This window comes from Rhinoderma darwinii, chromosome 3, assembly GCF_050947455.1.
Source record: "Rhinoderma darwinii isolate aRhiDar2 chromosome 3, aRhiDar2.hap1, whole genome shotgun sequence".
In the NCBI taxonomy this organism is placed as follows: Eukaryota; Metazoa; Chordata; class Amphibia; order Anura; family Rhinodermatidae; genus Rhinoderma; species Rhinoderma darwinii.
This window is the reverse complement of record NC_134689.1, coordinates 28,901,626-28,915,977: the sequence shown is the minus strand read 5'-3', so window position 1 is coordinate 28,915,977 and position 14,352 is coordinate 28,901,626. Positions and strand designations below refer to the sequence as shown.

The 14,352-nt window shown below is 44.1% G+C and overlaps 1 protein-coding gene across 4 annotated transcripts in view; it reads left to right on the top strand.

The window, feature by feature from the left end:
• The window catches only part of LOC142750934 (uncharacterized), a 282,134-nt gene that overhangs the window by 40,713 nt on the left and 227,069 nt on the right, over positions 1–14,352 (top strand). For 3 of the 4 annotated variants that reach the window (XM_075859914.1, XM_075859911.1, XM_075859913.1), the window contains 4 exons: positions 379–462; positions 1,226–1,309; positions 2,583–2,630; positions 3,386–3,600. In XM_075859914.1, the coding sequence (XP_075716029.1) occupies positions 379–462; positions 1,226–1,309; positions 2,583–2,630; positions 3,386–3,409 (240 nt within the window). In that variant the 3' untranslated portion in view covers positions 3,410–3,600. Of the gene's footprint in view, positions 1–378; positions 463–1,225; positions 1,310–2,582; positions 2,631–3,385; positions 3,601–14,352 lie in introns of those variants that run through there. The other variant, XM_075859912.1, reaches the window with a different exon arrangement.

The window sequence follows — 14,352 nt, the reverse complement described above, 5'->3', positions numbered from 1 at the left end:
TGTATAAACAGGGAGATGTGCTGCCGACATGTTGGAAATTTATGAGGACGAGCGATCGAAGTAACGATCGCTCATCCCCATATTTAACCAATCATTGCTCCTTGTAAAAGGAGCAAACGAGCGCCGATCAACAAGCTCTCTCGTTGATCAGTGCTCTTTTCACGGCCCACCTCGGACTGTGTAATAGGGCCCTTAATGATCTAAGAGATAGGGCCACGGACTAATTTCATTGTATTAGGGGAAATTATATTCCACAAGAATGATGTTTACTCTTCTCTGCTGCATCATGAGAACCAATAATGATGAATATCATAACAATGGCATCATATATCTGAGCTATCCTGTAATAAAGTGATTTATTATATGTTAATCTTATAGATAGCATTTCCATGTGTCAAAAGACCAAGGAAAAGGTCCTTCCTGCCACCACTAGAAAGACCAACAAGAGATGTTTTTGCCTCTGTAAGTATCTTTTGTATTGTATGTATGAAAGAGAATTTGCTCCGCAAACCCCCCATAAAAACAAGTCCTTGAGTTGTCCTCCTTATGTTGCCTGTTTAACATTATAGTGGGCATTGGGTAGCAACCACTATAGCTGTCAAGACTGCGTCCACCGGGTGGTCACCCTGCTATTCTGACTTCTTGAACTGCAAATCTTCCTAGTTGTGCAGCGATTTGGAGCTGTATTAATAAACTCCATTAATTTGCCCTCGAGGAGTCTAGCACGGGTTGATAACAACCAGTATGAGAGCTCTAATGAATGAATATTAACTCATTAACTTTCCCATAAGAAGACATAACTAAGAAACAACTCAGCTGAAATTTGAAGAAAGCATGGCAGAAAAGGGTGACCTACGTTTTTTGGTGATTTTTCCTTTTAATTTAAACTGGCAATGCTCTTTATCCCCTTAACGCACCATGACGACCCTGTACGTCATGGCGCAGGGGCTGAAGTATGGAAAGAGCTCACAGGCTGAGCCCGCTCCATACGCTGCGGGTGTCTTTTGTGTATTGCAGTTGACACCTCGCGCAGTCAGGAACAGAGATCTAAGAGATGGGGCCACGGACTAATTTCCTTGTATTAGGGGAAATTATATTCCACAAGAATGATGTTTATTCTTCTCTGCTGCATCATGGGAACTAATAATGATGAATATCATAACAATGGCATCATATATCTGAGCTATCCTGTAATAAAGTGATTTATTATATGTTAATCTTACAGATATCATTTCCATGTGTCATTGGACAAAGGAAAAGGTCCTTCCTGCCACCACTAGAAACACCAACAGGAGATGTTTTTTTCTCCGTAAGTATCTTTTGTATTGTATGTATGAAAGAGAATTTGCTCCGCAAACCCCCCATAAAAACAAGTCCTTGAGTTGTCCTCCTTATGTTGCCTGTTTAACATTATAGTGGGCATTGGGTAGCAACCAATATAGCTGTCAAGACTGCGTCCACCGGGTGGTCACCCTGCTATTCTGACTTCTTGAACTGCAAATCTTCCTAGTTGTGCAGCGATTTGGAGCTGTATTAATAAACTCCATTAATTTGCCCTCGAGGAGTCTAGCATGGGTTGATAACAACCAGTATGAGAGCTCTAATAAATGAATATTGACTCATTAGCTTTCCCATAAGAAGATATAACTAAGAAACAACTCAGCTGAAATTTGAAGAAAGCATGGCAGAAAAGGGTGACCTACGTTTTTGGGTGATTTTTCCTTTTAATTTAAACTGGCAATGCTCTTTATCCCCTTACCGCACCATGACGACCCTGTACGTCATGGCGCAGGGGCTGAAGTATGGAATGAGCTCACAGGCTGAGCCTGCTCCATACGCTGCGGGTGTCAGTTGTGTATTGCAGTTGACACCTCGCGCAGTCAGGAACAGAGATCGCTCTGGTCCTGGCCGTTTAATCACTTAGATGCCGCTGTCAATAGCGACCGCAGCATCTAAGCCATTAGAAAGAGCGGGGCAGCCCTCTCCGACAGCATCCGTTGCAGATTCTGTAATATTCAGCAGGATAAATAGCATTACATGCAGAAATATTTTTTCCTGTCAAAACAATGGACCCCTTTAAAAGTCACTGGAATCCATCAGGCGCTGGTGATGTCGCTCAAATGTCACATGATGCACTGTGTCCTGGTTTCTATTATAAATGGAAACTAGGACACAGATGTGAACAGAGCCTAAGTCTTAAGCCTAATTCACACAAGCATGTTCGGTCCATAATATACGGTCTGTGTGTTGGCCGCATTTTCCGGACCGAACATACTGCAGGGAGCCGGGCTCCTAGCATCATAGTTCTCTATGACGCTAGGAGTCTCTGCCTCGCTGCGGGACAACTGTCCCGCACTGTAATCATGTTTTCAGTACGGGACAGTAGTTCAGGCAGTGTGACACCTAGCGTCAAAGAGAACTATGAGCCCGGCTCCTTGCAGTGTGTTCGGTCTGGCAAATGCGGCCGACATACGGACCGTATATTACGGACCGAACACGCGCTTGTGAATTAGGCCTAAATCTGCTATATGGCAAATATTAAGGATAACGGCTGAGAAATGTTTATCCAATTTATTTTTCAGAAGCCGCTGCCACGAATCAGCCTCATCATCATCAAAGAAGCCAAACTTGTAAGTTCTCACCCAAAACATATTATATTGTAGCTAATAAAGTACTCTAATATATGTGTTACTCCTAGTACCATGGGATGCATCAAATGTACTGAAAGGAGGTTTCAATGGTCTATCCTTAGTATTGGAAATCAATGTTTGATTGGTGGGGGCCCAATCACCGGACCTTGCCAGTCAGCTGAATGAAGGGTCATCCCTACATTGCGCTGTACCTGTATAAACAATGAAGGGGAGTGCCACGGCCCCTTAAAATAATTTATTTAGTGACTGTATAATTTTACTAAGGGGACTGATGATAAACTACAGTTCCATTAGAGTAACTATTCTCCATTCTGAAGCCCCCCCCCTAGAATCAAGACAAACTTTGTGTGACTTTGGTGAGAATTAGGCTGGGTTCACACGACCATGTTACGTCCGTAATGGACGGAACGTATTTTGGCTGCAAGTCCCGGACCGAACTCAGTGCAGGGAGCCGGGCTCCTAGCATCATAGTTATGTACAATGCTAGGAGTCCCTGCCTCGCTGCGGGACAACTGTCCCGTACTGTAATCATGTTTTCAGTACGGGACAGTAGTTCCACGGAGAGGCAGGGACTCCTAGCGTCGTACATAACTATGATGCTAGGAGCCCGGCTCCCTGCAGTGTGTTCGGTCCGGTACTTGCAGCCGAAATATGTTCCGTCCATTACGGACGTAACATGGTCGTGTGAACCCAGCCTTACAATATGAGATGACATGGTTTCTTTGTTATTCCAGGATGACAAAATGGCAGAGTATTGAACATGTAGAATTGGGAAAACATCAGAAGGCAATAGTGGAAACATCAAAATCAATCCCCATAAACTTTTGTTCATTAACATCTGAGGACATGGAGGTAATCTGAAACGGCGCCGTCATACTATTGCGGGGGGACCTAACCGCTGTATGAGATGGACGTTTAAAGGGACAGTGTCATGATTATTTATTTTTTTATTCGTTTATGTGTTTTTATTGAATAAAATATTATATTGACTTTGTTTAATTTTTCACACACAAAGTTTTTTTATTAACACTTTCTTACTTTACTGGGGGCTGCCATGTTTTATTTCATCTGTGTATGTATCTCTTAATGACACATACACAGATGGAATACGGCAGCGCAGTGCGTAGGACACAATGAACGTGAGCCGTTCATTGAATCTGCCATATTGGAGCCGTCTTTTCATGCTTAATTCGAGGCGTAAAACGCCTCCATTACGCCTGAAAACAGGTCGTGTGAACCCAGCCTTACATTTACATTAACCACTCTGATATTTAGCATACGGGATTGCTGATATTTTTTATTATTAGAGAAAAATAACAAAAGAAAACAAAAAATGTGTCTGTTTTTAAAATTTTTACTCTAAGGCCCCATGTACACAATGGTATTTTTGCGGCCGCAATTTATTCAAATTTTTGTGGATAAATTGCGGTCCCATCCCATGCACACAACTGTGATTTACACTAATCGGTGCGGGGGCCGCAATTGCGGACCGTAAAAACTTGGAACAAGTTATTTTCTGGTCCGCAATTGCGGATTCACCAATACTGGTGAATTGTTGTGGATCCATGAGTCCGGATGATGTACTGATGCAGAGCAAGGAGTTTTTGTGGTCCGATGGACTGATACGGACCCGTGAAAACCAATGTGGTCGTGTGCATGAGGCCTACTTTTAATAGAATAAAACAGTACTAAAATAAAGTTTTAAAGTGAATTTTACTTTTTCTTATGGTCATTTTGAAACATAAGATGTACAGTTTTAGGACATCGGGTTGGGATATTTTTGTGGCTTCTGTTGGCGTCACGTGATTTATCACCTTGGGCATTGCCACTTCCCGTATTTTGTATTCAGCGATCAGGAAGGTCCCTGACAGCCGACTTTTTTCCCCTGTAGCCGTACATTTACTGTGCAGCTGTAGGTAATGCAGCACCATAAACAGCAGACATATGCTGATCAGCCTGGTATATATCATCAGCTGGTCGCAAAGCGGCGTCCATTGAATAACACTGCGCACGGCACTACAAATGTGCAAGTTTTCTTGCCATGCACAGTGCTATTTAATGGAGGCCGTGTTCAGAATGGGAGCGCCATCCAGTCCATGAAGAAGCCTGTACTAACAAGGGGGTGGTGCTTTACAGAGGAATTCATCCGTGCTGACCTTTTAATAACCATGTAGTGGCACATAATTCTGTCTCCTACACATTAGTGAAAATAAATCTAAAGTAACCAACCCCTTTAAAGAGCTTATAAGGGGTTGGATACAATCAGAGAGTCAGACATGAGTTTTAGAGCAATCGAGGCTCTTGCGATTCGCAGCAAATTTATTAGCGCTTAATATAATCGAACGATCAAAATGGATCCGAAATTAATTTCAGAAAATTTGCTCATCTCTATTCCCAGCCATTGATTCATATGTATCTGTCAGAAAAGTATGACGTCTGAGAAAAGCTGAAGCTTTATTTTATGCTAGAATGAACATATATCAGATGGCGTAAATAGCAAAAAAATAGCAGAAGTGGTCTACTGTAATAAAGTAATAACTGGTACAATCTGAAACTCAATATGTCATTGAGAAGATGTCAAAAAAACGAATAAAATTGCATGGTAGACAGTGGTGTGAAATTGTATAAAAATACTTGGAAAAGGGTATACAAAAAAGAAGAAAAAGGCGCTCCTCTGATTCCCATGATGCAGTAGTAAGGTTATAGTTATTTTGGAAACGAGGTGTTTTTATAAGCTGTCACTTATGTGATGTGAAAAAAATAAATATTTTTTTTACCAAAAAACGGGAAAAGCTGCTTCTATCCTCTCCTCAGGGTCCCCGGCAGTCACTGACAGCCGGAGACCCGACATTCAGCTGCCCGATCGCGCGGGCAGCAAGTTAAAACCCGAGCCGTAGAAAGTCTATGGCTCGGGTTTTAAGGTCCCTGACCGCTGGTCGTAAAAATACAGCCAGCGGTCGGGAACCAGTTAATGGCAGAGCGGGGAGATACCTCCCTGCTCTGCCGTAGTGTTCAGTGGCGTCCCGCTGTAGCAGCCATAGCGGCTGCTAGCGGAGCCTCCGGTCATGGTGGGGGCCCCCGTGCCGGCGGGCGACACGGGCCCCCTCATGCCGCGGGCCCCGTAGCAACCGCTACTGCTGCTACGGCGGTAGTTACGCCACTGCATACTACACTCCTCAACATTGAAGTTGCAACACCAAGAAGAAAACGTTTTGGAATTGTGGAAATCACAGGATCCATAGACAAGTTAATGATATGCAAATTATAAAAAAATGGAAACAAAATATTCCAAACATCTTCACTTATTCAGTTTCGAGTATGAACGCTATGCGCAGAAATATACGCACTTCCACGCCTTAGCATGCTATCAATGTGGTTATTAAAGGCTGTTTAATGAATGTTATGACACGCCAAAAGCACTTGCGCACGCAAATCATCAAGATTGGCTGCTGCCAGCACTTTTTGTGATTGCCAAACAATGACGTCCCAGATGTGCTCGATAGGAGACGCTGCAGACCATAACAGCATGTTTAGGCCATGCAGGCTGCTCACAGTAGCACGAGCAACATGCGGCGTGGCGTTGTCCGTTGAAAAAGAGCCGGTGTGTGACTTTGGAGAAACGGCTGTACCACTGGTTCCCCGACCGATAGAACGCCGAACTGTTAGTGTACCTGAAATGGAGACAAGAGGGGTCCAGTTACCGTACATTATGTCACCCCACACCATAATCCCAGGCGTAGGACCGGTATGGCATTGTTCACATAGTCTCCAGACCAATTTCCGGCTATTATTTTGTCCGAGACAAAAGTGGGACTCATCACTGGATAGTCTTCCATTCCAGCCTCCATTGCCATCTTGCTGTGCACCATGATAGCCTTTGAGAGTGGTGGCTTGTGCTCAATATAACAATATAACACCTGTAGCTGCACGTCTGGCTCGTAGCCCAAAGTCGTGCAAACGCCTTCTGATGGTTTGTGTCGACAATGGTTGCCGCCCTAGGCTTGGTATGTGACGTCCAAAAAAATTGTTTAACTGTAATGATTTTGGTCTTCTTGATGTGATATCCTGCCTGTACGACTTCTTCTTGGGACCTATTTCAAGCCTACACCAATAGTCTACATCACTACAGCTGATGCTTTGTGGCCTTCTGTAAGCACAAGCTTCCAGCCTTCAATTCTAGATCCCAATTTTCTAGTTGTCTGACTACTGCACCCATCCAGTCAATAATTTTTATTACATGACAAAATACAACCGTTAAGTTCTCCACGAATTCTGCTTCTTAAAAAATGCAAACACAAGTCTGATAGGACTTAAAGAGATTCTCCACCTAAATTCTGTAGAAAAGAATTTATTAGATTAGTCTGATTATATCACAACCTGAGAAATACAAAGACATGGTTCATGGAGACAAAACCTGCTGCTCGGAAAACACGGCCTAACAGCTTTACAACCCTATAAATTGGTTAACAGACATTATGTCCTAGTAGAGATGAGCGAATTTCCCAAATTTGTTTCGTGTCCAACTCGATTTGCTCCAAATAAATTTGTCGTGAACCGCAAGTGCCCCAATTGCCTAGAAAACTTTTGTCTTACTCTCTCTTGTCTTCTAGGACCGTAGAAGCTCTCACAAGTTCATGTGATTTTTTTTTATAATCTGTAAAATGGCGGCCAGCATTTTGCCAGCAGTTTGCCGCCATCCATGTGCCGCAAATCCGAAAAGTAAGAAACTTTTAGGAAATTCAGACGGAATTCGATTTGTGTAGAATCGATTTCCTCATCTTTAGTCCCTAGCAATCAGTCTCTCTCAAATTATTCTGATCTTCACTTCAAGGTAAAATTGGCACTGAGCTGAGGGTAAAGAAGGGGCAAATGATCACTTGGATTCTAATAAAAAAAACAGAGATTGGTGTCTAATCACCAACATTATGATAAGGTTGACCTGTTTCTTTAGTACATGTGAATGTCCACATTTTAACACCATGTCGGTTCAAATTTTTCACTATATATTTTTAGTGGCCGCAGTTGTATTTTTCTGATTTCTGATTTAAGGCTTTAAAATAGACAAAAGGGGGAATATAAAATTCTGGCCACATGGAACCACCACTAGAGGGAGCAGAGGAGTTTACTGCATATTGTCACATTATTTGAGAGTTTCCCAACCTTTTCAGACTCGAGGCACCCCAGGAAAAAAAAAAATTCTCAGGACACCCCTACCAAAAATTGTTTACAAAACGACAAAAAATGGCTAAAAACAAGCACTACAACATTTTTTTTTTGTAAGGCAGAAACTCAAAATCTGCCTCCAAATTCATTTAGGAATTTTTAGGCAGATTTTGAATTGACAGTGTTGTTTGACTTTTTTGCTGTGTTTTTTGGCCGCATGCTTTTAAAACGTTGAAGCGAATGCAAAAAACTCAGACAAAAAAGCACCAAACGAGCGCAGCAGGTTTTTTCTGCCTCCTAATAATTTCAATGGGAGGTCAGAGGCGGAAACCACTCGAAGACCATCAGCCCCCCACTCATAGTAAATTGACCATCAGCCCCCCACTCACAGTAAAATGACCATCAGCCCCCCACTCACAGTAAAATGACCATCAGCCCCCCACTCACAGTAAAATGACCATCAGCCCCCCACTCACAGTAAAATGACCATCAGTCCTCCACTCACACAGTAAAATAACCAACAGCCCCCCACTCGCCGTAAAATGACCATCAGCCCTCAACTCGCCATAAAATGACCATCAGCCCCCCACTCACAGTAAAATGACCATCAGCCCCCCACTCACAGTAAAATGACCATCAGCCCCCACTCACAGTAAAATGACCATCAGTCCCCCACTCACAGTAAAATAACCATCAGCCCCCCACTCACAGTAAAATGACCATCAGCCCCCCACTCACAGTAAAATAACCATCAGCCCCTCACTCACAGTAAAATGACCATCAGCCCCCCACTCTCAGTAAAATTACCATCAGCCCGCTACTCACAGTAAAATGACCATCAGCCCCCCACTCACAGTAAAATTACCATCAGCCCCCACTCACAGTATAATGATCCCTCAGTAAAGAGACCATAAGCCCCTCCAGTAAAGTGACCATCAGCCTCACCACCCCCCCCCCCCAGTAAAATGACCATCTGCCCCTCTAGTAAAGCCACCATCTCAGAGAGAAAGTGTGCTTACTCCTGGGGAAGGAATAAATAAGGAGGCATAAGAACAACAACTCCCAGCATGCCCAGGCTATTATGTGATATCAATGGACATTACAGGGAGGAGATATAAGAGGAGAGAACTACAAGTCCCAGCATGTCCAGGATGTTATGTGATATCAGAGAAAGTTTACAGGAGGAGGAGGTAGAAGAGGAGAGGACTACAACTTCCAGCATGTCCAGACTGATATTATGGGATATCAGAGGACATTACAGGGAGGAGGTATAAGAGGAGAGAACTACAACTACCAGCATGTCCAGGCTGATATTATGGGATATCAGAGGACATTACAGGGAAGACGTATAAGAGGACAGAACTACAACTTCCAGCATGTCCAGACTGATATTATGGGATATCAGAGGACATTACAGGGTGGAGGTATAAGAGGAGAGAACTACAACTACCAGCATGTCCAGGCTGTTATTATGGGATATCAGAGGACATTACAGGGAGGCGGTATAAGAGAGAACTACAACTCCCAGCATGTCCAGACTGTTAGGGTATGGTGTGAGAGGCATTTACGTGTGAAAAGACAGACTGTTAACAGCTGCCTCGTTTCACATGTAAATGCTCCTCCTCGCATTTTGCGAGCCATCTGAGACGTTCGTAAATCTTGAGCTGTGCTTCATTGAGTTCAATGAAGAACAGCTCAAATTACGTGGCAAAGAAGTGCCCTGCACTTCTTTGCCGAGGCAGTCCATTTACGCGTCGTCGTTTGACAGCTGTCAAACGACGACGCGTAAATTACAGGTCGTCTGCACAATACGTCGGCAAACCCATTCAAATGAATGGGCAGATGTTTGCCGACGTATTGGAGCCCTATTTTCAGACGTAAAACGAGGCATAATACGCCTCGTTTACGTCTGAAAATAGGTCGTGTGAACCCAGCCTTATTATGGTATATCAGAGGACACTACAGGAGGAGGTATAAGAGGAGAGAACTACAACTACCAGCATTTCCAGGCTGTTATTATGGGATATCAGAGGACATTACAGAGAGGAGGTATAAGAGTCGAGAACTACAACTACCAGCATGTCCAGGATGTTATTATGGGATATCAGAGGACATTACAGAGAGGAGGTATAAGAGGATAGAACTACAACTTCCAGCATGTCCAGACTGTTATTATGGGATATCAGAGGATATTACAGAGAGGAGGTATAAGAGGAGAGAACTACAACTCCCAGCATGTCCAGGTTGTTATTATGGGATATCAGAGGACATTACAGAGAGGAGGTATAAGAAGAGAGAACTACAACTACCAGCATGTCCAGGCTGTTATAATGGGATATCAGAGGACATTACAGAGAGGAGGTATAAGTGGAGAGGACTACAACTTCCGGCATTCCCCTGGCTCCATTTCTCACACAACTGCTAACAAACTAAAGAAAAAAAATACTTACCCTGCCCAACGTTAATGGCTCCTCTCCCTCTAGTGGGAAGCGATGAGCGGTACTCGTAACAAACGTCCACGCGTCACGTCTGCTACAACGTCGGGGGCGGAGCTTGTAGCAGTTCCCAGTTGGGAACCACTGCATTATTTAGATCAATGTACAGTATAAACAGCATGCATTGTTCCAATAGAGAATGCCAAGGCACCGAACTCAAATAATAGTTTGCAAATAAAAGTTTTGTTAAATGGCTTGAGAAAGGCCACAGGCTGGCCGAAATGTTGCCTGTCCTGTATTGCTCTTGTGTGACATGGATTAAAGTCTAAACTTTTATTTGCAATCTATCATCTGAGTCTGGTGCCTTGGCCAGGGGCGTAGCTAGGGGGGGCAGACGGGGCATGTGCCCCGGGCGCAACTATGTGGTAGGGAAGGGGGGGCGCCGCAGAGCAGCTGATCGCTGCTGATAGGCGCCCTGTATGTCGGAGGTACCTGCAGCAGCTTTAGGAAGAGCCAGGAAATCACGCAGCGGCGTTCTGACTGGGGTCTGTGACGGCCAGTGAGTGGACCGGTCCAGACACCTTACCTGTCACCTGACCTCACGTCAGTGACATGAGGTCAGATGACTCAGGTCAGGGGACTGGACTGGTCCACTCCCGTGCTGCACCCTCCCAGCATGTAGGGGGCGCAACTGGGCTCTGCCTCTACTCTGCTGTTACACACACGGAGTAAATAACAGCCGAGAAGCAGAAGAGGAAGCTCCGCCCACAGCCCGTCCTGACCTGTGATCCTGTCAGCAAGGAGACATGGTGAGTGTCTGTGTATACAGTGGAGGAAATAAGTATTTGATCCCTTGCTGATTTTGTAAGTTTGCCCACTGTCAAAGACATGAACAGTCTAGAATTTTTAGGCTAGGTTAATTTTACCAGTGAGAGATAGATGATATAAAAAAAAATAAAAAAAATAACATTGTCAAAATTATATATATTTATTTGCATTGTGCACAGAGAAATAAGTATTTGATCCCTTTGGCAAACAAGACTTAATACTTGGTGGCAAAACCCTTGTTGGCAAGCACAGCAGTCAGACATTTTTAGTAGTTGATGATGATGTTTGCACACATGTTAGATGGAATTTTGGCCCACTCCTCTTTGCAGATCATCTGTAAATCATTAAGATTTCGAGGCTGTCGCTTGGCAACTCGGATCTTCAGCTCCCTTCATAAGTTTTCGATGGGATTAAGGTCTGGAGACTGGCTAGGCCACTCCATGACCTTAATGTGCTTCTTTTTGAGCCACTCCTTTGTTGCCTTGGCTGTATGTTTCAGGTAATTGTCGTGCTGGAAGACCCAGCCACGAGCCATTTTTAATGTCCTGGTGCAGGGAAGGAGGTTGTCACTCAGGATTTGACGGTACATGGCTCCATCCATTCTCCCATTGATGCGGTGAAGTAGTCCTGTGCCCTTAGCAGAGAAACACCCCCAAAACATAATGTTTCCACCTCCATGCTTGACAGTGGGGACGGTGTTCTTTGGGTCATAGGCAGCATTTCTCTTCCTCCAAAAACGGCGAGTTGAGTTAATGCCAAAGAGCTCAATTTTAGTCTCATCTGACCACAGCACCTTCTCCCAATCACTCTCAGAATCATCCAGATGTTTATTTGCAAACTTCAGATGGGCCTGTACATGTGCCGTCTTGAGAAGGGGCACCTTGCGGGCACTGCAGGATTTTAATCCATTACGGCGTAATATGTTACCAATGGTTTTCTTGGTGACTGTGGTCTCAGCTGCCTTGAGATCATTAACAAGTTCCCCCCGTATAGTTTTCGGCTGAGCTCTCACCTTCCTCAGGATCAAGGATACCCCACGAGGTGAGATTTTGCATGGAGCCCCAGATCGATGTTGATTGACAGTCATTTTGTATGTCTTCCATTTTCTTACTATTGCACCAACAGTTGTCTCCTTCTCACCCAGCGTCTTACTTATGGTTTTGTAGCCCATTCCAGTCTTGTGCAGGTCTATGATCTTGTCCCTGACATCCTTAGAAAGCTCTTTGGTCTTGCCCATGTTGTAGAGGTTAGGCCTCATTTACACGAGCGTAATATACGCGCGTGCGACGCGCGTGCTTTTCACGCGTGTCGTACGCACCTATATTACTCTATGGGGCAGTTTAGACGATGCGTGAATTTTGCGCAGCGTGAGTGCGTTGCGTAAAACTCACGACATGTTCTATAATCGTGCGTTTTTCACGCAACACGCACCCATTGAAGTCAATGGGTGCGTGAAAACAATGCATGCCACACGGACGCTACTGCGTTGCATGCGCGAAAATCACGCAAGAGCTGTCAAAAGGATGAATGTAAACAGAAAAGCACCACGTGCTTTTCTGTTTACAAACATCCAAACGGAGTGTCAAATTAGAGATGAGCGCCCCGAACTTCACCGGGTTCGGCCGAACTCGTTTTGACCGAACCCAGCAAAAAATGTTCGGGTACGCGACGTCAGGAGACAGTCACTGCCCACGGTGCTCAAAGACTTAAACTGTTTCAGCACCATGGACAGTGACTTTCGATCACAATATACATATACGTGTAAAAAAAAACAGAAGTTCGGACTTACCGATAAGTCCCGGCTCCTTCCTCCAGTCCGACCTCCCGGGATGACTATTCAGGCCAAGTGACAGCTGCAGCCAATCACAGGCCAAGCACAGGCTGCAGCCAATCACAGGCTGCAGCGGTCTCATGGCCTGCCGCGTCATCCTGGGAGGTGGGGCCGGATGACAAGAGAGGGACGCGTCACCAAGGCAACGGCCGGGAGACCGGACTGGAGGAAGCAGGCAGTTCATGGTAAGTTTGAACGTCTTTTTTTATTCACAGGTTGGTGTATATTGTGATCGGCATTCACTGTCGAGGGTGCTGAAAGAGTTACTGCCGATCAGTTAGCTCTTTCAGCACCTTGAAAAGTGACGGGCGTCGACTACCTCATCTCTATGATGGCGGCTGCGTGAAAATCACGCAGCCGCGCATCATACACGGATGACACACGGAGCTGTCAAATGCCTTTTGCGCGCGCAAAACGCAGCGTTTTTTGCGCGCGCAAAACGCACACGCTCGTGTAAATCCGGCCTTAGAGTCAGACTGATTAATTGAGTCTGTGGACAGGAGTCTTTTATACAGGTGACCATGTAAGACAGCTGTCTTTAATGCATTCACCAAGTTGATTTGGAGCGTGTAACTGGTCTGGAGGAGGGTGAACTCTTAATGGTTGGTAGGGGATCAAATACTTATTTCTCTGTGCACAATGCAAATAAATATATATAATTTTGACAATGTGATTTTCTTTTTTTTTTATATATAATCTATCTCTCACTGGTAAAATTAACCTAGCCTAAAAATTCTAGACTGTTCATGACTTTGACAGTGGGCAAACTTACAAAATCAGCAAGGGATCAAATACTTATTTCCTCCACTGTATATGTGTGTGTACTGTGTATACAGTCTGTGTTTGTATTTGTGTGTGTGTGTGTGTGTGTGTGTGTGTGTGTGTGTGTGTCTCTGCATGTGTTTGTCTCTTATATCTACTACATTATCTGTACTCAGAGAGTTATCACTGTGTTATCTGTGGTGTTACATAGGACTGCAGGTAACATCTACTACATTATCTGTACTCAGAGAGTTATCACTGTGTTATTTGTGGTCTTACATAGGACTGCAGGTGACATAACTACATTATCTGTACTCAGTTATTACCGTGTTATCTGTGGTGTTACATAGGGCTGCACGTGAAATCTACAACAATATCTGTACTGTGCATATATGTGCCTGTGTGGGTATATATGGGTCTGTTTGTGAATGTGTCTTTTTGCTTCTATATATGTGCCTTTTATGTATTTGTATATATCCCTGTCTGTGTATTTATCTGCCGGTGAGTGTACGTATATGTGTCTGTACGTCTATATATTTACCTGTATGTATGTATTCCAGAATGTGTGTATGTATATTTGCCTGTATGTCTAAATATCTGTCTTTATGTATGTACAGTATATATGTTCCAGCGTGTCCATATATGTGGTTAATTTTTGGTTTGTGTAGGGGGCGGCAATAGA